This window comes from Mustela nivalis (assembly GCF_964662115.1).
Source record: "Mustela nivalis genome assembly, chromosome: 18".
NCBI classification, from domain to species: Eukaryota; Metazoa; Chordata; class Mammalia; order Carnivora; family Mustelidae; genus Mustela; species Mustela nivalis.
This window is the reverse complement of record NC_139037.1, coordinates 54,526,945-54,554,300: the sequence shown is the minus strand read 5'-3', so window position 1 is coordinate 54,554,300 and position 27,356 is coordinate 54,526,945. Positions and strand designations below refer to the sequence as shown.

Genomic DNA, 27,356 nt, shown 5'->3' with positions numbered 1-27,356 from the left:
CATCGGGCTCTCTGCTCAGCAGGGAGCCTGCTTCCCCCTCTCTCTGCCTGCCTCTCTGCCTACTTGTGATCATCTCTGTGTCAAATAAATAAAATCTTAAAAAAAAAATTGTTTCCGTCCTGGCATGTTCTCAGCCACAGCACAGCAGAAGAGCTAAAGGCTGGATTCCACCTCCCAGCAGGAGGGACAGGTGTCGAGATAACCCGGATTCGCCTAGGCCCCGCCCTCAAAAGAAACCAGGGATGACGTAGTGCCAAGGAGGGGCATCTGTCAAACTCCTCACTAGCTCCGCCCACCTCGGTCTTAGTCACGACCACCAAGAGTCAACAAGTGGCTTGCAGGGGTCGCAAGGGCAGGGCAGTTATCCCGGCCGCCAGAAGTTTCTTTCATCCAGACCCCTGCCCCCGGGGACTCTGTCTTCCACAAAGGATCGTGCAGACGGCATAGGCACCACTACTGGACTGCGGTCAGTGGATCGGGAGACCTCCCCCTACTCCGCCTCACCTTCCCCTCACCTCTGGACTCCGTGACCGGGATAGGGAGCCAGACGGCTGCGGCCAAATTCTCCTACCCTTCCCAAAGAGTAGGACTCACCTTAGCTGTCCTACGCAAACTTCCGGATGGCCGAAAGCGCTGCGCGCGCATCCTCCACCCGGAGGGAGGACAGCTCCCGCGCAGGCGCTGCTGACAACCAGATGGCCCCCGGGCTGTGCCGGGGAGAGATTATTTCCTCATCGTTCACCCCCATTCCACCCTCTTTTGGAAGTTTCCTGGTTCTATTGCGCATGTGCTAAACTGGAGCCAATCATAAGGAGGGATGAAGCATGAGGCATCTCTCCGCCTATCAGAGAAAGGCCATATTATCATTTTCCCGCCTTAACTCCGCCCCTTACGTCCAAGCGTCTTTTCAGGAACTGCCCTCTCAACGCGTTCCCATGGCAATCCTGGGTCGCCTTCAACAGTGTAAAAACTGAACTACAATACCCACAGGCCACCTAGCCCCGATTTTGTTTCTATTCTATTCCCAGAGTGCTCAGCGGAACCTCTAAGTCCAAGAAGCGGGTGGAGATAGGAAGACTAGGGAAAGAAGCTCGCACAATGTTCTGGGAAACGGAGTCTTCGAGCCGGTGCGGAGTCTCCTCGGTGGAGTAGTTTGAGGAAATTCACGCGGCGGCGGAAGTGGTTATGAGGCGCGAGTGAGAGGAGTTGGGTCGGCTTTTCCCTCCGGGCCGGAGTCGCGTCTGTTAATCCGGCGGAGCAGTCTTTCAGGTGAGGAGACGCCTTGGCTGGTGTTGCTGAGAACTCCGGACGCTTGGGTGTTCAGTTCTTCCTGAAGGGTGACGGAACCTTCACGGGGCAATTTCGGCAAAGGGTGCGCGGTCTTGGACCGGTAAGGTGTCTAGATAGGGTCTTGAAGGCTGTCGGTTCAGAACCTGTTCTGGGTCGGGCTCTCGCTGATGGAGCCCGTGAGAGGAGCGGTTAAATTTTTATTTTACTTTTGATTGAGGAGTCTGAGGCCGAAGGAGGCGTTGAGTTGTCCAAAGTTGAAGCGGGGCAGATCTCGAGGGACGAATGAATGGGAGTTTTTCAGGAGGTCGCTCCGCTTCACATTTGAGCGCGCCTTCTGCGTGCCAGGCGCCGCGCTGTTCTCGGATTTCCTGCTGGGATCTCTGCAACTGTGCCAAGGGCAGCTCCTCGCTTTTATCGGCTCCCTTGGAAGTGTCTCGGGAATCACAATTTTTCAGAGCTTAGAAAGTTAATAGGGTGCATATTTCATAGTTAGGCATACCCCAGAGGGATCTGGGACAATTCTTAGAAATTGATTATTTCTGCTGGGAAAGGCGTGTATCTTCACAATAGTGTGAAGGGTTCTGTTTTGCTGTCAGTTTATGAATAAAGTTCTGTTTTTCAGAACTCTTTTCGGTTTTTAGAATTACAGATAGGGCACTGTGGATCTTATAATTTTTTTTTTTAAAGATTTTTTATTTATTTGACAGACAGAGATCACAAGTAGACAGAGAGGCCGGCAGAGAGAGAGAGAGGGAAGCAGGCTCCCCGCTGAGCAGAGAGCCCGATGCGGGACTCGATCCCAGGACCCTGGGATCATGACCTGAGCCGAAGGCAGCGGCTCAACCCACTGAGCCACCCAGGCGCCCTGGATCTTATAATTTGTTCCATTTTGTGCACGTGGTAACCAGACGCAGAGAGCATGAATGATCTAGATCTAGCCATGGCCCCACATTAAGAAGAAGCAAGATTTCCCAACTCCAGGGCCCAAGATTTTTCAGTCCTGTAGTTGTTTGGCTCAAGTTATTCTGACAGGCTGGGTGACCTTGAGCTTCACAGTCAGGCTCCAGTTTCTTCTGTCCCAGAGCTTAGAGTGTATGAGATATGGACAGAACGTGATGTGAAAACTGTAGACAGGTCTCAAACTCAGATGTCTCTGAGAGTCAGAGAAGTTAAAGGAGAGAATCCAACTGGAGGAGGACTGTAGGGGCATCAGGGAGCGTGTGCCCCATCTAAGGGAGATAGCTTTAAATAGGTACCAATAAACAGCTCAGTGGGCCAAATCCTAGAAATTTTTGGAAACTGGAAATAGAATTTTTAAAAAAAGATTTTAGTTATTTGTTTGACAGAGATCACAAGTAGGCAGAGGCAGGCAGAGAGAGAGGTGGAGGCAGGCTCCCTGCTGAGCAGAGAGCCCGATTCAGGGCTCAATCCCAGGACCCTGGGATCATGACCTGAGCCGAAGGCAGAGGCCTTAACCCACTGAGCCACCCAGGCGCCCCTGGAAATAAAATTTTTAAGCGAAATTTCCCAGTTTTCAAGTTTGAGACTACTTAATTTTCTTTCAAAACCTATCTGCCAGCACTGTGGGCAAAAAACCCACATCTGTGGACCAAATTATACTTACAAGTTGAGACTTAACCTCCGTCATGTGAGGAAAACCACTGATGAGTAAATGTTAGCACTTACAAGTCTGCTACTTTGCCTTATCTGCAATCAAAATCTGGAAAGTCTTGGAGATATTTTTTCCATAAATTTGGTATCTGCTGATTGGAACTGCTAAGAGTTACAACCTTTATCCTACCTAGAGTGAATATTTATACCCTTCACATGAAATATCGATGTGTTTAATTACCAAATGCTGCCTATCCCACACTGCACTGTGAAATTTAATGAAATATATTGTATATATGGTATATCACTTTCTAAAAAAAATCTGAACATTTCTGAACTTTGAAGCACATCTGGGCCCAGAGGCTTAAGACTTGTGGGCCCATCATTAAGTCCTGCTGCTTTGTGACTGGGGATGTTTTCATCACTCCACAGATACATGCCAACTAGGAAGGTCACAGTGGCTACCGATGTGTAAAAAGCCCTATGCTACAGTATTTTGTATATTATGGGTTAAGAAAATAGCTCAATGGGCAGTGTCCATAATATATATATATATATATATATATATATATATATTTTTTTTTTTTTTTTTTAAATGAAGTAAAATAGAAAAGATCCTGGTACATTTTGCTTTATAGGATTCAGTATTATTTTATGAAGCTTTTGTTCAGTTATGCATGTGAATGAGTAGTAATGGTATATATTGTCTTTGTTCCTGTGGGTCATGGTTAAAAAAAAAATAAAGTTGGAGAAATCTTGCTATTGTAGAATAGCAAGTTTTGGAGGCCAACTCATCTGGACTTATATCCTAGAGATGGTCATTCGAAATCCCAGAAGTGTCATCCCAGGGGTTCAATTAGACTTTGCATTCTGTCAAAAAACGTGTAAGAAGTATTTACTGTGCTGTAGTGAGCGAGACAGGAAGTCCCATCACCTTAATGGAAGGTCCCACCACCATAGTCGGCATCTCTCCCAAACATGTACCTGGACTCTAACAAGTGCCAAGGATGGTCATGAAGTCGCTTTGTAGGCTCTGAAGCACAGTGGAAATGGGGGGCTGGGGGAGTTTCAATAAGTACAAAATTGTTGTTGTGATTCCTGCACGGAGACTCACATTCTGCCTGGTCCTCCTACTTCTGGACATTTTGGGGCTCATCCAGCATGGCCAGGGAGTCAGCCCTCAGAGGAAGGGAGACTTTGCCCCAGTTCCCTTATCCCCCCTGCAGCCCTGCCAGTGGGGAACGTGGAGGAAAAGGAGAGGGAGCTTGAACGAGACCTCCAAGCTGCTGGGCCCTAGTTGGCTGTGACTGTGGTGAGTTGAGGGCCCCTCCATCCTAATTGGTCATCCCCAGAGTGTGCACAGCTGACCTGCCTTTATTCTGGGCCCATTTTCCTCTGGTGGCCCCCAAGTGATTCTCTTGTTATACTGTCACTCCCCTGTGGATTCCTTCCAGGAATCCTTGCTGCTTATAAGATGAAATCCACATTTCTCAGCACGATCCTGTGTGATCTGAGTCCCACCCCCTTACAGCATCTTCTCTGCTTCCCTGTATAACCAAAACTCCCTTCTAAACTCCCTTCTTGGCCTGGTGGTAAAATGTTCCACTGTACTTTCCAGATTCCCAGCCTCTGCTCTGGCTCCACCCTCTGTCAGAATACCCTGCCCGCCGTCAGGGTGTCTTCCACAGCCTTCAAGACACAGCTCAATCCCTGCACCTTCTCTGGGCGTCAGCTCTCCCCAGCTCTGCTCTGCTCTCCCTTAGCACCCCCTGCTGTCTCCCCGCAGCACAGGCCCACCTGGATGTGGTTGTCCCTGCCCCTGTCCGGCAGCCCCACCACACACGGTGCTCCTTGGGGACGGGTACTGATTGGGACTCACCTCTGGGCCCCCAGGGACCAGCACAGGCCTGGTACACGGGAGTTCTTGAGGTGTTGCTTGAATGATGAATGAAAACCTTCCTCTCCCTGGTAAATACCTGCTTATCCTTAACGGCCCAACTTGAATATCTCACCTGATCAGGAAGCTTTCCCTGACTCCAAGGCAATGTTCTCACACCCTTTCCCGGACACAGCCCTGGATACTGCCCTCTGTCACAGCCCTGTCATCTCCTTATGCTCACTATCAGCATCCCTGAATGTCCCCTCCAGGTCAGGGGACACTATCGGTCATCTCCGGCCTTGTCCCAAAACAGCTGCCCTCTATGCCTCCAGCCTTCTCAGAGGGTTCTGGCACACAAGAGAAATGACTGTTGAAGGAATGAATGCATGCTCTCACCTTGTCACCGTCCAGTATAAAACTCTTCGTGGCTCCCTAGTGCCCCATGGATCAAGGCCAGGGTCTTCCCACATCCTCCATCACCATTTCAGGGGTGCTGCTGTCCCTCAAGGTCGAGGAGTCCAGGAAAGGAACTCCTTGGGACTCTATAATCGGGCGCCCGCTGAGAAAATCTCTTTGGCTAACCCCTTCCAACAGGATAGAGATACCAACAGTTTCATCTACAAATAAAAGAACACTTGACTCAACCCAGTTTAAACAGCCAGCAGATTCTAGCGCACATAACTGGAAAGGCCAGTGCGGGGGCTGGCTTGATCCGCCAGCTCACCCAGTGTGATCAGGACCCAGTTTATTGTTGCCATCTCTGAACCTCACTATCTGTCATCTCCGGCCTTATCCCAAAACAGCTGCTCGGACTGCATGCCTCCACGTGCCTCCTATGAGTGGGCTTTGTTCCAGGCGCTGTATCTACACACTAGGGAACTGGCTGATGTGGTCCCTGCCGTCCTGTAGCTCACATGTTATGGGGGGGGTGTGGTGAGAGCGGGTCTGTTTGCGAGGGCTGCTGTAACAAACTGCCTTGAATAACAGAAATTTATTGTCTTAGTTCTGGAGGCTAGAAGTCTAAGTCACGGTGTCAGCAGGGCTCCTTTGTTTTGGAGGCTGTGGGGGAGAATCCCTTCCATGCCTCTTGCAAGCTTCTAGAGGGGCCTGTGTTCCCTTGACTCGAGGTCCCATCCCTCTGACCTCTGCATCCGTCATCACCTTGCCTTCTCCCTCCTTCGACTCCTTCTGCCCCCATAAGGATATTGGTCCCGACACTTAGGGCCCACATTGATCATCTGGGAGATCCTCCCCTTCTTAGGACCCTTTACAGGTGTGTCCTTTTTGCCGTACAAAGTAATAGCCGTGAGTTCTGGGGATTAGAACATGGATGTCTTTAGGGGATCATTATGTCTAAGGTCTAAAAGGGTATCTCAAACTTAACTTGTACCAAACCAAACTCAGACTCTGCCCTGAAACCTGCTTCTCTCACATCTCCAGAAGCTACAACTCTGTCCTTCCAGCTGCTCAGGCTAAAATCTTAGCGATGTCTGGGTCCCTCTCTTTCACTTGCTATATTGGCTCTTGGGAAGTGTCAGCACCGTCATCAAAATGCTACATACATCTCACCCTCCCCCATTCCTGTTTCATTTCTCACCTGGATCATGAAATTTGTCCTTTTGCTTGTCTCCCTGCCTCTGCCCTCCCACCTTTAAACATTTTCCAGGAGGGGGAACCTGTTGAGAATATGCTTCATTAATATGCTTAATTTTTGAGAAATCTTTCTGTTGTATTTTTTAAATTTAATTTAATTTTTAAATTTATTTTATTTTTATTTTTATTTTTATTTTTTTAAGTAGGCTTTACACCCAGCATGGAGCCCAACATGGGGCCTGGACTCATGACCCTGAAATCAAGACCTGAATTGAGATCAAGAGTTAGATGCTCAACCGACTGAGCCACCAATGTGTCCCGAAATCTGTGTTGTAAAATAAAGCACAAATGCAGAAATGCACGTCAAATGAATGACTTAGTGAAGGCAAACATGAACCGGGTTAAGAGTGAGATCTTGGCCATCGTGGAGGCCCTCAGTGGGCTATATCCCAGCCCTCTTGTGTCCCCATAAATAACCGGACTTTTGTAGTCATCATTTCCTTTAGAGAAGTTGGTGTGGGGGGGAGGGGGGGAGAGGCAGAGGGAGAAAGAGAATCTCAAGCAGACCCCATGCCCAGCACGAAGCCCAATGCTGGACTCCATCCCACCACCCTGAGATCATGACCTGAGTTCAAATCAAGACCAGACACCCAACCTACTGAGCCACCGAGCTGCTCCTTCCTTCTGGTTTTTTGAACAATAGTTTTATCACCCAAATGCATGTCCCTTTTGCCCCATCTCTTTTTTTAATGCTTTTTTGGGGGTGGGGTTTCTTAACATACAGGTTCCTCCTCTGTCCTGTTCTGTTCTTAGTAGTTTGTCCATTGAAGAACCAGGGCTGTTTGGTCTGTAGAATTTCTCCCAGTCTGTTTTTTTTTTTTTTTTGCTGGTTACATACTTTTGCTGCCATTCAGCACGCTCTCAGTTGGTGGGTGGATTCAGAGGCTTGATCAGTCTCAGCTAATCCTTTTGGCAGAACTTGGGGAGGCCCACAATGTCTGGTTCTTTCTCTCTCTGATCCTGGCAGACACCCTTATGCTCTCATCTCTGCATTCCTCATGGCTTGTGAGATGGTGGTGCTCTAATTCCCTCGTTCCTTTTCATTAGTTGGAATACTCTTACAAAAAGATAACTCCCTGGGGGCACCTGGGTGGCAGAGTTGGTTAGGCGTCTGACTCTTGGTTTCAGCTCAGGTCATGATCTCAGGGTTGTGAGATCAAGCCCTGCATTGGACTCTGCCCTGAGCGTGGAGTCTGCTTGAGATTCTCTCTCTCCCTCTCCTTCGGCCCCTCCCCCACTGCATACACACACTCTCTCTCTCTCTTAAAAAAAAAGATACCCCCTTTCATCTTCTATTTGGTAACCCACTGGTACAGTTCGTATAGCAGAGGTGGGATAAATGCTTGATTCTTTCCTCCTATTTACCAATTTTCAATATAAGATCAGTTCCTTACTATCATCCTCTGAAGATGAGCATTTTTTTTTAACATACTCATGTGTTTGTGTTGACTGTTAATTCTTAAGAGTTTTACAAAGCATTTTCCACAAATATCAGTAGGACTCACCCAGATTAAATCCCATAAGGACTAGACTTCTCTGCTAGGTGCCTGGTGTGAGGCAGGCTTGGAGCAGGTGCGCAGTGGTCCCTGGCCGATGGGTGCTGCTGTGCAGACAGGCCTTGGCTCGCTGCATCCCCACAGTAGCTGTATTTTAGAGATGAGGAAACCAGGCCTTAGAGATATGGAATAACAAGATCCCACGGTTCATAAATAGCAGAACCAGAATTGGATCTGGGGGTCTGACAGACTACAGAGTCATGCCTCTAACTGGTTGGCATCCTAGGGTCATGCCGATGGGGCTCTTGCTCCTTTGTCCCCACTTAGAGAATGTGTGACTTTGGGCAGGTGAATCTGATTCTCTGGGTCTCAGTCTTTTGTAAATGGGATAATCCAGCCTTCAAGGAGGTGGTGAATGAGGACTCCTGGATGAGACATGTGATGGGGATGGAGAGGCGTGGAACTGTCCTTTGGTTCCTTTGCTTGGGTGCTTCCTACGTGGTAGGAGGACTCGGTCGCTTCTTGGAGTAGCCCTGTGCATGGGGCTCATTAGTCCCATTTTACTAATGAGGTAGGAATCAGGGTTCAGAAGGGGCATGTGACTTACTTGCCAGTGGTCATCCACAGGGGAAGGTAGTGGGGCCAAGTGCCAAGCCCAGCTAGAGACTCAGGTTCCATTCTCAGGTCAAACATCCCTGTAGGGGCACCTGGGTGGTGTAGTCGGTTAAGCTTCCAACTCTTGGTTTTGGCTCAGCTCATGATCTCAGGGTCATGGGACTGAGCAAGGGGACAGAGTTGGGATGCCTGGGTGGCTCAGTCGGTTAAGCCGCTGCCTTCGGCTCAGGTCGTGATCCCTGGGTCCTGGAATCCTGTCCCGCATCGGGCTCCTTGCTCAGTGGGGAGCCCATTTCTCTCTCTGCCTCTACCTGCCATTCTGCCTGCTTGTGCTCTCTGACAAATGATTAAATGAATAAAATCTTAAAAAAAATAAAGGGAACAGTTTCCAGTTCTGCAAGACTAAGTAAGTTCTGGTGATGGCCTCATAATGTGAGCGTTTAATGCCACTGGACGAAGTGGCACTTTGCTGTTATGGGTTTTTGTTTTTGTTTTGTTTGTTGTTGTTGTTGTTTTTTTACCAATTAAAAAAGGAAAAAAACCACCACTGAGATGTTAGACAAATCTGCATTCAGACTTTGAATATGGTCTAGGTAGTCAGTGATTAAGGAGTTCTTTTGTAAATATTTAAGTATTCACAGGGGAAATCAGATCCTGCCTGGGATTCATTTTCAAATATTTTGCTCCCCCTCCCCCCAAAACCTTTAATGAACAAAATAGACCAATCTTATCAGGGGTTGAAGCTGGGTTATAGGTACATGGAGGTCTATCACCTGCAAATCTCTACTTCTGTATTTGTTTGAAAATTTCCATAAGAACTTAAAATCTTGAATGAACACTCAAAGCAAGAGCCCCAGAATGAACACTCAAAAGCAAAAATAGATTTAAGCAACAGGCAGCTTTAAGTGGATTTAAGTCCTGCCTGTGTGACCTTGAGGGGATCTCACGTCCCCTCTCTAAGACCCCATATCTCACCTATAAAATATGGGGATGCCCCAGTCCCTTAAGTCTCAGGCTTTTCAGAAGATGATTTTTGTTAAAGGCCTGGTATGTTGACAGCGGGGTGCATGGAGTAAGCCACTGGGTCCCTCCCTGACTCCAGTCCCAGTGTCACTGATGGCGTGTCACATTTCAGGAATTTGCACCTCTTGGGGATGCAGCCATGGACTTCACCTTGGACTGGGAGCACCTAGGGCTGGACCAGGGGGACCTGTTCTGGGACACAGCGCTGGACAACTACCAGAACATTTTCCTTCTAAGTGAGTGTCCCCTCCAGCTCTGGGGGCCCAGTCACTGCCCTACCCAGTGGCTCCTGTCTCCCAGGATAAACTCCCAGCTCCTGAGCACCAAAGAACAAGCATGACGTGGCCCAGCATTGCTCAGCCGGGTGGTTCTGGCCACAACCCCCACTCTGGGGACATTGGCAATGCCCTTGCTGATTGTCGGCCCTTGGGAATGGGGGGTGGGCCCAGGCTCACTGCCACACGTCCTGGAATGCAAGGACAGTCCCGACAGCCGAGGATTATCCAACCCCAAATGTCAGGAGGTTGAGAGACCCTGATTGGCCTCCATCTGCCCCTCTGGCCTCGTCAGCACTTTCCTCTTTGTCCTTGTTGAGCTGACACACAGGGTCCTCGCATCTGCCTTCCCCTCTGCTAGACTCATCCCCTCGCTGCCCCCAGGACGGCCTGTGAGCAAGTCCTTCTCTGTCTTCTTCTCTGCTCGCCCACCTCCCCTGCACTTGCTAACTGCTCCCCTGATGCTTTGTCTCCCGCAGCTGGACGGGTGCTCCCCAAGGGCGGGAGGACTCAACATGTAGTCGTACTCCTAGCCACGACATGGGACAGAGAAAGGACTCAGCACAGGCGGCCCAGGGGAAACCAGAGCCAGCTCCCAGAGCCCTCTTTCTGTGACTCCCACAGGATGCTTACCGAGGTGACAGCACCTGTGAAATGTCTACCAGGAAACACGTGTTAAGGAGACCCAGCTCCCATAGTCTTTATTTGGGAGCTGGTCACAGACACGCCCTCTGCCTGGAACATGACGGGATTCTAGATTCCCAGCAGGAAAGCAGGAGTTCAGCATGACCATGGAGGCACGCTCATCTTGGTTCGGGAGATCAGGCACCCTCCTCCAGTCCAGGTTCCCAGACACCAGCCACGGAGCCAGCCTTGCAGATTTTCTCTCAGCTCTGCTCGGTGTATGTGACACAAGCAGCTTGGCTCAGACCTCCGCGTCTTCTGTTTTTAAAGTAGGGCCCTCGGTAAAGGCACGTTTCCCTTGACTTCCCCGCGTGCTTGTGTGCATGTCTGAGTGGCTTACTAGCTTCCTCTGGTTGCTCCTGCCACAGACACCACAGTGAGACAGTTCTTACAGTTCTGGAGGTTGGAAGTACAAAATGGGTCTGACAGGGTGAAGACCAGGGTGTTGGCAGGGCTCGATCCTTTGGGAGGCTCCAGGGAAGGGTGTTTCTTTGCCCCTTTTCAGCTTCTAGAGGCACCTGCATTGCTTGGCTCATGGCCCTTTCATTTCAAGCCAGGAGGGGCTTTTCCTCCACTGTAGTACGGTCTCCCCTGGTATTATGACTCTGCTCCCTTCCTTGAACAGTCTGCAGAGGGCAGAGCACGGGGCCGACTGGTCCGTGGGAACCCGGCATGCTCCATCCTGGCCCGGCCCACGGAGGCCTCAGGTGATGTGCACTCCCTGGTGAATGTGGGAGCTACGGATGGCGGTGTAAGTACAAGCCTCTCTCTACCTGGCAGACCGCTCATTCCTCAAGAGCTGCGGCAGGTCCTTTGTATCCCCAGCCTCGGCTGTCACAGCTCTGATCGCCCTGGATTGTGACTGGGTCCCTCCTCCACCAGACTGGGAACCCAGCAGGGCAGATATCCCTGGAGTCACTCAGCGCTATATCTGGCCCTCAGGAGCAGTGTGCTGAATAAAGCACTGGCTGGGCAGGACAGCCAGAAGGTTCCCACTATGCAGCCGGCTGGCCCTCCATGTCCTGGTGGATGACAGGGCTCTTCTCTGCCTGCAGATCCCTCCAAACCCAAACTGACCTCCCAGCCAGATGGCGCCGAAGAGCAGAAGGTGCTGGAGAGAGAAAGCCCAGAATCAGCAGGCCCCAGTGAGTGGGCAGGGATGGGAGGGGCAGTGGGCCTGTGGGACCTGGCCCTTTGTGTGCCACCCATCTTTGAACTTCCAGCAGACCCAGAACATTTACCCAGACATCTTGACCCTGGGTTGATGAGTGTCGCTCTGCTGTGTGCTGGCTTCTGTCCGCTTGTCCTGATGGGTTGGGACCCTCCCTCTGTGCACCTGTCTTGTCTCCGTCTCCATCAGTGTTCAGCATGTGGCTGGTCTGGTGGCTTTCTTTTGTTCCTTCTTTGGTCCTTTCAGGCCCTGAGTTAGTCTGTCCACCTTTCTGCCGTGTGCCCCTTGACCCCTGCGAACCCCCAGTCTGTTTCACCCCTCTTTGTATAGGTCAGCCCCACAGGGCACAGTGGGTGGCTGCATCTGGGAATAAGCAAGCCCAGGCCTAGATGCAGCCCAGAACATTTGTTCGGGTCTCCCCTAGGCCACAGCTCCTTTGGGGGGGAGCAGGTTAGGCATTGAGGCTGTTAGCCTCGTTGAGATGTCCCCAGTGGGAAAAGGCAGAGGCAGGGGCCTTGTCTGGGGCACAGAAGGCTTTTCTCATGGTCACATCATTCATATAAGAAGGGCCTCTGAATCAGAGACCACAGGGTAGTGGCCGCATGGCTCAGTCTTGGCCTCCACCACCCAGTCAGGATGCAGCTCTGTTCTTGGCTCACTGCTCATGAGCTTGTGAGCTCAGACCCTCTGTAGCCTCCTTTTGAGTGCACCAGTGTTTGTACATAGGTGACTGGCCCAGGCACAGAATCCCAGTACCTTAACAATATACGCTGTTTCCAAGCATGTGTAGCCGTGCCTTTGCCAACCACATCTGTCCTCCAGCAGTAATAACTGTACTGCATTATTATTATCTGTATCTCCTGCCCCTTCTCGAGGAAGCAGGCCATAGCCGATGGGGGTGGTGGCAGAGACTATCTGCTGAGAGACTCCTGTTCCCAGGGGAGACCCCGTGGCTGCCCAGTTCCCCGCTTAACTGTCCTGGAAGTGCACTCTTTATTTCCTGCGATGCCAGTTCTAGCCGGGTCACCACTTTGACCCCTTCTCCTTCATTGCCTTGAGGACAGGCTTACCGGGGAGCCATCACTCGTTCTCCCTCTTGTCTGTGTTTTCACCCTGCAGCTCTTGACATTTTTTACCCCAGGGAATGGGAGACATTTGCATTTTACCTCTCTTTCAGACCCGGCTGAGGTCAAGAACTGTCTTCTGGGCCAAGACTTCTTGGAAGAAGGACTCTCCCAGGAGATTGTGGAGACGTTTTCCAAGGATGGCCTCTGGAACTCCAGTTGGGGGAAAGCCTGTGTAGGCGAGAGTTGGTTAGATAGTTTCCTAGGAGATCCAGAAAGTTTTCTGAGGTCTGACTTTGTTACCAACAAGGAAAGTCCCATAGAAGGCAGGAGTCATGATCTCAAGGGAGACTTCGGTCCTGAGTCCCTCCTTTCCACAGGAGAGGATTCTGTGATACACGATCTTCCTGAAAAGAGCCCGGCCCCAGCTACATCTCTGGAACATGGGAATGACTTTGGCTGTGACTTAGACCAGAGCCGACAGGAGACTGTCCAGGAAGAGGAGAAACTGTATAAATGTAGTGAATGTGGGAAGAGCTTTGGCCAGAGTTACCACCTTATCCAGCATTGGATTATTCATACTAGAGAGAAACCCACTGTGCATCAAGAGTATGAGGAAGGTTTCAGCCAGAGTTCTTGCCTCTTTGTGCCTCTGATGACTCATACAGGCTACAAATCCCACGTGTCTACCAAGTACGGGAAGACTTCCAGTCAGAATATACACCACCTGTGGCATGAGAAAAATCACACTGGAGAAAAACCACCTAAGAATGAAGATGGTGACCAGCCATCGGATCTCAGCTTACAGCCTGCTGAGCATCAGAAAACCCACACAGGGAGTCAGTCCTACGGATGCAGTGAGTGTGGCAAGAGTTTCAGCCGAACCTTTCACCTTAAACAGCATCAGAAGACCCACACCCAGAAATGCTATGAATGTGCCAAATGCAAGGCAACCTTCAACTTCCGTAAGTATCTCCTCCGACACCAGAAAATCCATACTGCAAACACTCCCTCTGAGTGTCAGGAGTGTGGGAAGGTCTTCAGACGGAGCTTGCTGCTCACCAAACACCAGTCTGTTCACACTGGAGAAAAGCCTTACAAGTGTGATCAGTGTGGGAAACCCTTCAGGAATATCTCAACCCTAAAGATCCACCAGAGGGTTCACAGTGGAGAGAAACCTTACAAATGCAATGAGTGTGGGAAAGCCTTCTACCGGAACACTCACCTTAATGAACATCAGAGGATTCACACTGGTTACCGGCCTTACAAATGTCACAAATGCATCAAGAGTTTCAGCCGGCCCTCCCACCTGATTCGACACCAGTCCATCCATGCCACAGAAAAGCCCTACAGCTGTGCTAAATGCAAGGAAACTTTCAGCCACAATGAACACCTTGTCCAACACCAGAAAATGCACAGTGTGGAGACCCCTTATGAATGTCAGGAGTGTGGTGAGCACTTTATCTGCAGCTCCACCCTAACTTGCCACCAGACTGTTCACACCAGAGAAAAACAAGGACTTGGGGAGAGCGGGAGGATCTTGAATCAGGACTCAGAGCAGAGGGAGCAACCAAGGATAGGCGAGAAGCACTTTAAATGTAACAAATGTGAGAAAACCTTTAGCCGCAGCAAATACCTGACTCAACACAAGAGGGTTCACACCAGGGTGAAGCCCTTTGAATGTAACCAGTGTGGAAAAGCCTTTGGCCAAAGTACACAGCTCATTCGCCACCAGAGCATCCACTCTGGGGCAAGGCGGTATGAATGTGGGAACTGTGGGAAGGCCTTCATCCACAGCACTTCCCTCACCAAACATCAGTCTGTCCATAAGAGTGAGCACCCCTTTAAATGTAATGAATGTGGAAAGACCTTCAGTGAGAGCGCACATCTTTCAGAACACACTACAGAGAAACTCTTCCAGTTTAACAAGTGCGACAAAGCCTTTGCCCACAGTAACTACCTTACTGAGGATCAGAGAGGTCATGCTAGAAAGAAGTCCTTTGAGTGTAACAAATGTGGAAAATCAATCCATCAGAGCTCATGCCTTTCTAAGCATCAGAGAGATCACACAGGTGAGAAACCCCACAAATGCCCAGACTGTGGGAAAACCTTCAGCCTGGGTGCTCAACTCACTCAACATCAGAGAGTTCACACCGGAGAAAAGCCTTATGTTTGTCAAGAATGCGGGAAAGCCTTTAGCCAGAGCTCATGCCTTTCTGTTCACCAGCGAGTTCACACCGGAGAAAAGCCTTATGTTTGTCAGGAATGCGGCAAAGCCTTCAGGCAGCGCTCGTGCCTTTCTGTTCACCAGAGAATTCACACTGGAGAAAAGCCTTATGTTTGTCAGGAATGCGGGAAAGCCTTCAGCCAGAGCTCATGCCTTTCTGTTCACCAGAGAATTCACACTGGGGAGAAGCCTTATGTGTGTGCTGAATGTGGGAAAGCCTTTGCCCAGAAAGCAAATCTGATGCAGCACGAGAGAATTCACACTGGGGAGAAGCCTTATGCCTGTAGGATATGTGGGAAAGCCTTTGGCCTCAGTGCCCATCTCAGTCAGCACCAGAGGGTTCACACCCAAGAGAAACTAGCAGTGTCAACCTTGTCAGCCCTTTGCTGCAGGTCTCAGCAGAAATTAGCAAGTTCACACTTACAGGTAACAAGGAGTTTAGAAAGTAACAAGTAGCAATACTTCCTACTACTGGGTGGCAGCAAAGCCCCAGACATCTGAACACAGTTCATCTGAGTCCTAAAGTTGAAATCACATTGTAAGCTCCCTGCCCCCAAATAAATACATCTCTTTATCTACAAAGAGTGATTAGAAAATTTGTACACAAGTTTCATGAAAACACAGTAGTTGAGAATATGGGAATTCAGAGGTAGAGATAGTTGGCTGATTGAAATCTCAGCTCTGACACCTGCTACCTGAGTGATCCTGGGAGAGTCATGGGACCTCCTAGGGCCTCAGCATCCTCATCTGTAAAATGGGCACAAGACCTACCTCAGAGGGCTGTTGTGAGGATAAATAAATAGATGTAAATAAGCACTTTGAACTGAGTAGCCACCAAATGTGAGCTACAAGTACTTACGAGATACAACGAATATATATATATGTATATATATATATATATCAATCCTCTATTTACTGCAGTTAATATTATGTGGTGGCTTTTATTGTTTTTAAAAAGATATTTACTTGTGAGAGAGCATGAACAGGGAGCCCAACCTGAAATTCGATCCTAGGACCCCGAGATCATGACCTGAGCCAAAGGTAGATGCCCAAATAACTGAGCCACCCAGTTGTGCCTCATTTTTTTAAAAGACTTTACTTTTAAGTAGTATCTATACCCAGTGTGGGGCTCAAACTCACCACCCTGAGACAAAGAGCCATATTCTCTTCTTATTGAGCCAGTTAGGTGCCCTTATGTCACTCGTTTTGTTTTTTTTTTTTAGATAGTTTTTTTTTTTTTAAAGATTTTATTTATTTTGGAGAGAGTGTGTGGGAGGGCGAGGAAGAGAGAATCTGAAGCAGACTCCACACTGACTACAGAGCCTGATGCAGGGCTTGATCCCACAACCCTGAAATACAACCTGAGCCAAAACTGAGTTGGATGGTCAACTAGCTGAGCCATCCAGGTGCCCCATATAGCTTTCATTTTTAAAAGTTTTCTCCAACATGGCCCTGGCTAAATTTAGTTCCCAAAACCCAGCATCTTGCTCTTTTATTTAAAAAAAGTCTAGACTTTTCCTTCCCTTTGCTCTGTCGTACTTTCTTAACTAAACCACAGAAGCTAAGAAGAGCATGTAAACTTACACCAAATAGCTAGAACTTTCCACTCTTCTAACCTCCCAAACCTCCCACGCAGAAGGACACCCTCCCACATATACATGTCACCTCTTCCCATAATTCCCTTCCCCCATTTAAAGTTGGTTATACAGTATGAGACCCAGTTTGCTGTGGGAGTTAGTGGTACTGGAGCAGTAGGATTCATTTGGGAAAGCTGCATTGTATATTGCCACATGGTTCACAGAAGATGTGCTTGATAGTAGAAATTGTGGTATATGGAAATGACAGCTAGAATGTTCCTCATGTACCATTTGTTCAAGCCAGGTGCTTTGTCAGGCTCCAGGGTAGGGAATACTAATGTGGTAAGCCCTGCTCTGGCCTTGAAACTTCTGGAATCAAAGGGAAGCGGATGGCCCCATTTCCACAGAGAGGTACCATTCATTTACAAGTGACATCTTAAAATGCCACATTGCCTCATGTCACGGCAAGTTCTGGGACCATGGAGGAGTGCTAGAGAGCCCAGAGAGGATACCATCCTTCCTGTTGGAACTTCAGGTCAGCTGTTTGCCAGGCCTGTTCTACAGCTGAGACACGTGAAACCACACGGCTCCCTCTTGATGACACCTTCTTAGCTCTGGGGTTTTGTGTCCCACCCTCTGAGTGACCAGTGACAGGTTTCCTGAAGCACAAACAGAATCTAATGAAGAAACTGACACTTTGGGTATCTTTCATGTTTTTGGCGCTAAAAAGCTTAGGAGTATGTGCGCTTGAGCTTTTTAAACCTTGCACCTTGCATTGTTCTGGTTGATTGTTATTGTTGAAACTGGGAACGGACTGGCTGACCATTGGGCCCACACCCAGTGGGGAACATACTAATTTTCAAATGGCCAGAACAGCGAGCTCGCTGCATGTGGTCCCCACCCTCCAATCACTGTGTAGTCTCTGCAGTGGGCCTGTTCTCTACCAAAGGGGCAGCACAGAGGCAGGAACTTGAACTGATGAGTGTGTTCAATGAGAGTTTTGACACTAGAGAGAGAGGACAGAGGCCCTGTGGAAAATTGGCAGTCATGCTGGGGGACAGACTCTGTAACTACTGACCTGTATTGCTGTGGGCCAGTGTGGAAGTGCCCTTCATGTATGTGTGTTGGTTCTCAGATTAAAGTTTTGTCTAAAAGTGTTGGTTTCTTCTTTCAGCCTGGTGCCATGTACCTTACCGGATGCTGGGCACACAAGGGCTCCCATGCCAGCCAAGTGCTTATGTACTGGAGGAGAAAGGCTTCTAAGGGTGAAAACTGCCCCTTGAGAGGGGATGGTTATGTCTGTTTCCTCAAGTGTGGGTGGGGCATGGACACCAGGGAGCCACATAATTTTCGCTCGTCCTCAGATACATGATCAGACCACACTTCCTTCCAGTGTGATCCTGACTGAGGAGGAAACATGGACTATAAGTCGTTCACTCCTCTCTAGTTACAAAGTTACAAATAGGCCTCAGGCTCAGGCAACCACTGCAGCTACAAATTAATTTTTTCCCCTCAGCATTTTAGTTCCTTTCTCCCCCTTTTTCCTTTACTGACAAGAGATACTAGTTTCCCAGTCGTGGCAATATAGAAAGTCGTCCTTAAAAATAAACCGGTTTAGGGGCGCCTGGGTGGCGTGGGTAAGGGCCTGACTCTTGATTTTGGCTCAAGTCATGATCTAAGGGTTCTGAGATCAAGCCCCATGTCACGCTCCATGCTCACGGCCATGACTCATTACAGCAAAATCATGCAGAGCAAAATCAGAAAAGGGATAAGGCCCATGGGGTGAAGTCCAGGGGAGACCAGTGCCAGCTTCCAGAATCCTCTCCCCATGGAGCCACACAAGTCACATTAATTCCGCCAGCAGAGAGGTATGACAATGCGTGTGGAATGTTCTCTACCAGGGATGCTCAGTAGAGACCCAGTCATTGCCAGAGTTTGTACTGGGTGCTGGTCCTCTAGATGCCCTTGGCCTGGGATGCACCAAAATTAGAGACTCCCAGAAGAAAAGCAGATGTTCAGCAGCAACCAAAATTAAAAAGTCACCTATTGTGTGATTCCACTTATATGAAACTTCCAGAATAGGTAAATCCATAGAGACAGAACCAGATCAGTGGCTGCCAGGGGCAGGGTTGTAGAGAATGGGGAATAAATGCTTAATAGGGAGGGGGTCTCCTTTTGGGGTGATGTAAATGTCTCAGATCTAGATAGTGGGGATGGTTGCACAACAGCATGGGCTGTGTGCCCCATAGAGCAAAGGTGACCCAAAAAACTCAGTATAAAAATAATGACAAGGCCAAACACCTAGGCGTGACCCCTGCACTCTTAAGGACACAAAAATAAGTGTAAGTTTGTTGTTAGGGGCCCATGGCACTCATAACCCAGGGTTATGTGACACTTCTGTGACAGGCTCCTTGTGAAGAGTGTGGGCCAGGGCCTGGCCCCCATATGTGGCCCAAGATGGGTCAGGCCTGCCCAGGGAGCCGGGCGCCCTTCATGTTTCTGTGAGATGCCTCCCCCCGCCAATTGTGCCAGTGAACTCTCCCATGATTTTGTCGAAGAAACCATTAATATTCTCCTGGTCCTGAGACTTGCTACACAGCAGAGACTAAAATCTGCATGTTGTGGGGAAGTTGGGTGGCTCAGTTGGGTAAGCATTTGACTCTTGATTTCAGGTTAGGTTAGGATCTCAGGGTTGTGGGATCAAGCCCAGCATCTGGCCCTGTGCTGGGTGTGGAACCTATTTGGAATTCTCTTTCTCCCTTTCTTCCCTCAGCCCCTCCCCCTGCTCATGTTCTCCCTCTCTCTCAAAATAAAAAATGAAATGAAATGAAATGAAACAAAAATAAAATAACATTTACATGTTGTGAACTCTAGGACGAAATGGACTTATTTCTGGGTTTCAGTTTTAGTCTCCTTTTCTACCTACTAGCTGTGGGACCACTAGTGAGTCACTTGGCTCCTCTGGGCCTAAGTTTCTGCATCTGTGGAGTGGGTGATCCTACAGCCCTCCCCCATAGTGTTGATGTGCAGTCTTTACACTTCACTGAAGCTGGGCGTTATATTCAGAAGACACTGGACTTGGGCTGGACTCTGAAAGTGTGAGCCAGGATGTAAGAGTTCTGACTCAAGCAAACCCTTTGTTGGGGTCCATTTGAGGCAAGTGGTTCAAGTGGCCTTTTATTGGCACTAACTGTCTTCCTATGCTGTGTGCCCCACAGTGGCTGGGGCTTCTGTCTCATTCTCCTCTCTGTCTCCTGTGCCTAGAACCCTGGTACACACCAGGGCCCAACAACCACTGGTCACTGACTGCTCTGTCTTCTTGAGCCCTGGGTGTGGGATGTACCCTGCTCACTGCTCCTCTGACTGGGCTGGGTAAACCCAACATTTGAGAGCCTTTCAGGCAAGACACACCTGAGCTCTGGACATCCACACAGCCCACCAAGCTGCCCCTTCCTCCTCAGAGGTCCCCTTTTATGGAAGGGTAGAGCCCTGAGCCCACAGAGCTGAGGGAAGGAAAGAAGGAAGACCGGCCTGGCTTGCAGTCCCAGGAATACTTGGTGCCAGACCCCCTTCCTCCATTCCATGCATGTGGGACTCTGCTGGGCTCCAGTGTTCTCAAGGCTGTTGGCAGCTTCCAGGCTCTGCCTGGTGTCGGTGAGTCCCTGGCCATGAGCCACCTTGGGTCTGAAGGGGTAGGTACAGGAGTTTATCATGGGACTGGGAGTCAGCCAATCTGCTCTCTATTTCCTGCCTGTGCAACTTCAGGTAGCATCACCTCTCCATGCCTCAGTTTTCTGCATCTAAATAATGGGTATAATATATGTGCTGTTGAAGTGAGCACTATAATGGGTATGAAAGCACACAGGGTAACATGAGGATATCACCAAGCACACAGGTTGTAAGTGCTCCTTAAACGTGTAGTTTCCACGTAGTTTCACAACATCCCTCTAAGGTAAATTTTGCTCAGCCTGTTTTGAAACAGAAATGAGACCTCAAAGAGGTTGGCTGACTTGTCCAAGGTCTGCCAGGAAACAGCAAAACCATCCACACCCAGCCTTGAAATTCCATGATCTTACCTGCTTTATTTGTATTTTCTTTCTTTTTTAGAGAAGAGTGTGAGTGGCAGGGGTAGGGGAGAGGAGAGAGAATTTCAAGCAAATTCCACATTCAGCGCTGAGCTGGATGGATGCAGGGCTTGATATCATGGCCTTGAGATCATGACCTGAGCTGAAATCAAGATAGGATCCTTAATTGAGCCACCACTACTTCTTCAGGGACAGTCAAGTATAACAAAGAAGGAATTTAAACCTAGTGGATTTTTGACAAGGGTGCCACAATTCAAGGGAAAAGAACAATCTTCAACAAACACTCCAGGGACAACTGGATAACCACATATAAAATAGCCCTACCTCACACCATATACCCAAATCAACAACAAATCAAAGCAGTGATGATATCTAACATTCACTGAGGACTCACCATGTGCCAGGGGCTTTCCATAAATCAAAGTAGCCCCCAGAGCTGCACTATGAGACAGATATTGGTATCACTCCCATCTTAAAAAATGAGGAAACCTAGGGACAATGAGGTTAAGGAAACCTGACCCTGTTGGTCAGTATGGAAATTCTAGAGCCAGAATTTGAACCAGGATTTTGAACTTCCACACCTGGACTCCTAACTGCTATGTGAAAGGGGAAGACTCCCATGTCTCCTAAACATCTGGTGACCCTGGGCAGGTGCCATCACCCCTGCAAGTCTGCGTTTCCTCATATACAACACGGCAAGAACAATGTTGGGACTCCACCAGGAGGCTGTGAGGGGTAAATACTGGTGAAATATTTAGAGCTGTGGTTGGCTCCCAGGATGCATACATATTAGCTGTTTCGGTGTAATTAATCATTTTTAGTAATAATTAGCATTAAAACTAAGCACTAAAACTAAAACTACCCTTGGCTCATAATAGGCACTCAACTGATTTTATTATTGTAAATTTTAGTGACTTATTCTGTAAGATTAGCATTTATAAATTTGGAACCCTACTCTTAACCTTGACCATAGCACATCACCTGGCGATTAATAAGTGACTGAGAAATGAATTACTTGCAAAACAGTAATAGTGGTAGATTTTATTACTAAGCATTTACTAATCACCTTCCTTAGAAAGTGAGTTAGAAACTGAAATAGAGCTAGTTCACACCGTTCAACTCAGCCAGTGAATTCCTAAACCAAGAGCTGGAGAGGATCAGTTAACAACCCTGGTCGAACCCCCACGCCCTCTGACCCTGTTTCTCCACTGGACTCAAGAAGGAGCCCGCGCATAAGGATTCTCAGAACAAACGCCAGCATTTTCTGCCCAGCCTGCTTCTTTGGCTGAGGTCTCCCCTCTTTTTCCGGGGCACAGGCACGCCCCCGTGCTTACCCCAGCTAATCCTCGCGCTAGTCCCGCCCACAACCCCGCCCCGCCCCGCCTAAGGCCGCGTGCCAGCCACAACTTTGCGGCTCCACTGGAAGGACTCGGCTTCTCACGCGTCTCCATCCCGGTTAAGTGCCTAAGTCCTCGAGATCCCTCGGAACCACTTTTCTGGGCAAAGAGGGGAGGATGCGACGAGTGTCGTTAACACTTGGGGCCCCGAGGTGTCTTAGACCTCGAGTCGGCCACCCACGCGGAGCTCGCTCCGCACTGGGCGTCCCCACCACTGCGGGGACACTGCGTGCGCAGCCCCAGAGCTGTGCATGCGTCTGCGTCTGCACCGACTCCCCGACGGACTACGCTTCCCAGATCCCTGTAGCATCCTCTGGGCTACCATCCACCGTCGGTCAAGGAGGAAGAAAACCCGGAGCCGCCCTCGGCCTTCGCCAGGGATACACAGATGTCCGAGTTCTTCTGCTTCTATAGGCGGAGTGGAGAAGCATCGCCAGCAGTCTGTCGCCAGTGCAACTGTCAGCTGGCATCGACGGGTCTGTCTCCATGGCAACAGCCTAAGCGCTGGCGGTAGAAGGCCCCTCATTACAGGCCCGTTTAGTAGCAAGGATGCTCAACAAAACAGCGTGCTCTGCTCATAAGACTTAATGGAAAACATATGTTCGAACACGAAGAAGGGTAGGAAAGAGTTGATGTAAGGAAGGTTTCCCAGAGTATGGGAACTTTGAATAAGGTTCTGAGGGATGAATAGGAGGTCACCAGGAAGAGAAGAAAAGGAGAAAAAAAACCCGCCATCTTTATCTCTCTGGTCAAAATTTGAAGCTGTATGACATAGTCTTAAGGATGGTGTGGTGAAACTACCATTCTCGTACCGTGCAGGCAGGGAGGGGAATGACTTCAGTCTTGAAGTCGATCAGACAATTGACTATTTTTTGAGAACCTAGTCTGTTCTACGCAGTGCTCCAGGCGCTAGTGGTAGAAGACCACACATGGACCCTGCCTTCAGGGGTCAGGGAACGGGCAGTACATAGGAGACATATAAAGGGAAATTATGATTTGTGCTGTGAAGTAAACAGGCAAGCGGCTGAGACCAATGAAAGGACACCTCTGTGATCAGGAAATATAAATGTTTGGGAACATACACGTGCAATAAAAGCCAAATAAATCTCAGGTGAATTGTAAAGAGATATTAGCGTTTAGCAGTTAGAGGTTTCCCTACCTGTAGATTTCTTCTTTCTGGAGTTTGTGAGGATCTGAGTTGGGGTTTTCTTTTACTTGCCATTGAAGTCATTCTTAAGTACCAGGATAAACAGGTTGAATGCCTAGTCTTTTTGGTCACTTAGTAAGTAAACCATCTCTCTTGTTTGAACTATTCTCTGAGTTTTCTATGACTTGAAACCTAAAACATCCTTCATAACAAAGTCATATTATTCTCCTTTGAAAAATAAGGAAACGGGGTGCCTGGGTGTCTCAGAGGGTTAAGCTTCTGCCTTCAGCTCAGGTCATGATCTCAGTCAGGGTCCTGGGATCAAGTCCTGTATCAGGCTCTCTGCTCAGCAGGGAGCCTGCTTCCCCCATTCTCTCTCCACCTGCCTCTCTGCCTACTTGTGATTCCTGTCTATCAAATAAATAAATAAATAAATAAGAAAAATCAGGAAACTGGATCAGATAGTAAGACAATGACAAAGGCAAGATTCAAAATTAGCTTCTTTTTAGACTAAAAAAATTCAAGAGCATTCTAAATTATTATGTGAATAAAAGGGTGAGGGTGAGTCTTTGAGAAGGAAGTGGATCAAATGTGCTCAGAAAGGTACATATGTGATGGAATATATTAGGAGAAGGCATTTAAAGACGCTACCCTGCTGACTTTGAACATGGAGGAAGGGGCTGCAAGCCAAAGAATGCAGGTGGCCTCTAGAGATTGAAAGTTCATACCATAAGACATTTTTAAAAATACAGACAGAATAAAAATTTAATTGTTAAAAAGTCATAAAAGTATTAGAATACAATACAAGATAATCTTGGCAATGAGGAACGCCTTTCTTAGCATGACAATAGGTCCAAGGATGATAAAAGAAAATACAAATAGATTTGAATACTAAAATTTTAAAAATTCTATGTAGCAAAATACATCATAAACAAAATTTCAATAAACCTGGAGAAAATATTAGTGATGTATATACCAAAGGGTTAATCTATGTAATACATAAAGACTTGCTCCTATAAATCAATACACAAAGGCAGCCCAATTAAAAGTGGGCAAAATACATAAATAAGCAATCCCAAGAAGATGAAACCTTAACAAACATATAAAAGATCATTAATCTCACTATTGCTAGGACATCTTTACTTATTGGATTACAAATATTTTTAAAAACTTTTTAAAAGATGTATTTATTTGAGAGAGAGCAGAGGGAGTGCACAGAGGGAGAGGGAGCATGGAGAGACAAAGAAAAGCAGACTCCCCACTGAGCAAGGAACACAATGCAAGGCTCAATCCCAGTACCCTGAGATCGTGACCTGAACCGAAGGCAGACACTTAATCGACTGGGCCACCCAGGTGCCCTTAGAAATATTTTTAGAAGAATAATACTGAGTAATTTTTTAAAAAGATTTTATTTATTTATTTGACAGACAGAGCTCACAAGTAGGCAGAGAGGCAGGCAGAGAGAGAGGGGGAAGCAGGCTCCCTGCTGAGCAGAGAGCCCGATGCGGGGCTCGATCCCAGGACCCTGGGATCATGACCTGAGCTGAAGGCAGAGGCTTTAACCAACTGAGCCACCCAGGCACCCCAGTACTGAGTAATTTTTTTTTTTTAAGATTTTATTTATTTATTTGACAGAGAGAAATTACAAGTACACTGAGAGGCAGGCAGAGAGAGAGAAGGAAGCAGGCTCCCTGCTGAGCAGAGAGCCCGATGTGGGACTCGATCCCAGGACCCTGAGATCATGACCTGAGCCGAAGGCAGCGGCTTAACCCACTGAGCCACCCAGGCGCCTCCTGAGTAATTTTTGAAGGAAGTTGGGCAACAGAGAAATAGGCATTCATATATTCATATAGTCAAGAGTCATGTAAATTGGTTCATCCTTTTTTTGGAGGATTATTTATCAGTAATTATCAAAATTTAAACGTGGACATTTTTGGTCCCACAAGTTTATTTCTAGGAATTTATCTTATGGAGATAACTTGCACAAGCGTCAAATAGTAAATGTCCAATGATAGAAAAGAAAACAATCTCAATGTCCGTTAATAGGGATTGGTTAGGGACGCCTGGGTGGCTCAGTCAGTTAAGCCACTGCCTTCAGCTCAGATCATGATCCCAGGGTCCTGGGGCTCCTTGCTAGGCAGGGAGCCGGCTTCTCTCTCCGCCTCTGCCTGCCACTCTGCCTGCTTGTGTGTTCTCTCTCTCTCTCTCTCTGACAAATAAATAAAATCTTTTAAGAAAATAGGGATTGTTAAATAAACTCAAGAAACCCTAGTATGAAATATTATTATGAGGATACACATATATGTTTCTATATATTTATATATGTTTATATATAAACATGTTTGCATTATCATGGGAAAATATCCACATTATACTAAGTGAAAAAAGTCACTTCTAAAATTGTATGTGTGGGGTCGCCTGGCTGGCTGTGGGTGGAGCATGTGACTCTTGATCTGGGGGTTGTGGGTTCACGCCCTATGTTGGGTGTAGAGATTACTTAAAAAAATAAAAATCTTAAATCATATGTGTGCATATACCATACAAATTGTCTACTGTATTTACATTGATATATACACGTGTGTATACACACAACCAGTTTTATAAAAACAAAAAAGGAAAACAAAAAAGGAAAAACAAAAAAGGAAGTTCATATTTACAGAAAAAAATCTAGAATCTTTGGAATAAAGATTTACAGGGAGTCATTGCTTTCATTTTTGTTTTCTGAATTATTCACCATAAACGAGCATTTATTCAACCATGAAAGGAGTCATATACTAAAAGAAATAACTGGGAAGACTTTAAACATGGTAATAGTTACCATGGGTGATGTTGGTGAGACATAGTCCTGTCCTCTGATGGTCAGACTGCCAACAGATACAAAAGTTCTGGGAAACCATTGGCCCACATGTATGGGATCATTGAAACATTCTTCCTTTGATCCCATGACTTCCCTGCCAGGATTTCACTTGGAAATTGGTCAGGTGCTCAACCACAGACTTCAGCTCAAGAGATATTTATAAAAGTCAAAAACTGGAAACAACCAAGGTGTCCAACAGGGGACTGATGAAGTTACTGGCTGAATTAGTATGCAAACTATCCCCCAATCACCTGGTTGTTAAAGAGGATTTAATGATATGGGTATATTTAATGATAGGGGCTCGTGATACTTTTTTTTTTTTTTAATTTATTTTTTATTTTCAGCATAACAGTATTCATTATTTTTCACCACACCCAGTGCTCCATGCAATTCGTGCCCTTTATAATACCCACCACCTAGTACCCCAACCTCCCAACCCCCACCCCTTCAAAACCCTCAGATTGTTTTTCAGAGTCCATAGTCTCTCATGGTTCACCTCCCCTTCCAATTTCCCCCAACTCCCTTCTCCTCTCTAACTCCCCATGTCCTCCATGCTATTTGTTATGCTCCACAAATAAGTGAAACCATATGATAATTGACTCTCTCTGCTTGGCTTATTTCACTCAGCATAATAATCTCTTCCAGTCCCGTCCATGTTAGGGGCTCGTGATAATAAAGTAAACTAGAAGTATGACAAATTGCATATTCAGTATACCCCAAATTTATTAAAGCACCTATATAAATAATATTATATATTATTTTTAAAATAGCAGAAGTGACCCAAATGTTAACAGATATGTATATATATAATATTATAAATAATATTATATATTATTTTTAAAATAGCAGAAGTGACCCAAATGTTAACAGATATCTCTGCATGACACTAGACTTTGGGTGAAATTTTCTGGATTTCTTGGATCTTCTAAATTTTCTGTAAGAAGCATGTATTGATTTTTATAATAACAAACATTATTTTAAGAAGGAAATGTTATATGTGAAATGTGTTCAATCCCCATAGATGTTCAGAGCATAGCTTCTGAGCCTGACTACCTGGGCTTGAATCTCTATATTCCACAAGCTCATAGCCGTGAGGTTTTGGCCACTTCGTTTCCCTGTGCTTTGGTGTCCTCACCTGTAAAATGGGACAATACAGTCCTGAACAGGTGGAATTGTTCAAAGAAAGAGAATTCTTACATACCAAGGGCTTGGGACAGAACTTGGCACATAGTAAGTTACTAAAAAAATGTTTGTCATCTCATATATTTGACAGAGGAAAAAATTATGGATGTTCAGTGCTGGTAA

General features: G+C 47.4%; 2 protein-coding genes across 11 annotated transcripts in view; one reads left to right on the top strand and one right to left on the bottom strand.

The window, feature by feature from the left end:
* VRK3 (VRK serine/threonine kinase 3) overlaps positions 1–783 on the bottom strand; it is a 33,808-nt gene extending 33,025 nt beyond the window's left edge. Inside the window, exon 1 of one of the 4 annotated variants that reach the window (XM_082710214.1) lies at positions 595–783. The gene's annotated coding sequence lies outside the window, so the exon portion shown is untranslated. Of the gene's footprint in view, positions 1–504 lie in introns of all 4 variants that reach the window. The other 3 variants (XM_082710217.1, XM_082710216.1, XM_082710215.1) reach the window with 3 other exon arrangements.
* ZNF473 (zinc finger protein 473) lies at positions 253–17,719 on the top strand. 7 transcript variants are annotated; one of them, XM_082710206.1, is made up of 6 exons: positions 253–466; positions 1,029–1,269; positions 4,128–4,213; positions 9,680–9,803; positions 11,582–11,671; positions 12,875–15,798. In XM_082710206.1, exons 4-6 carry the CDS (start codon positions 9,707–9,709, stop codon positions 15,442–15,444), a joined length of 2,757 nt encoding a protein of 918 aa, XP_082566332.1. In that variant the 5' UTR covers positions 253–466; positions 1,029–1,269; positions 4,128–4,213; positions 9,680–9,706; the 3' UTR covers positions 15,445–15,798. The 7 variants fall into 7 exon arrangements, 5 of the variants coding, with proteins under 5 accessions (XP_082566332.1, XP_082566331.1, XP_082566333.1 ...); XM_082710205.1 differs by lacking the exon at positions 253–466 and having other exon boundaries at positions 882–1,269; XM_082710207.1 differs by lacking the exons at positions 253–466; positions 4,128–4,213 and having other exon boundaries at positions 882–1,269; positions 12,875–17,719.
* The last annotated feature ends 9,637 nt before the right edge of the window (positions 17,720–27,356 follow it).

Excerpts from the sequence above, each read along its gene's own strand:
- ZNF473 (XM_082710207.1), top strand. The coding sequence starts at position 9,707 with ATGGACTTCACCTTGGACTGGGAGCACCTAGGGCTGGACCAGGGGGAC. Across the intron at positions 9,804-11,581 it reads CCAGAACATTTTCCTTCTAA|ATCCCTCCAAACCCAAACTG; the intron begins GTGAGTGTCCCC and ends CTCTGCCTGCAG. Across the intron at positions 11,672-12,874 it reads CCCAGAATCAGCAGGCCCCA|ACCCGGCTGAGGTCAAGAAC; the intron begins GTGAGTGGGCAG and ends CCTCTCTTTCAG.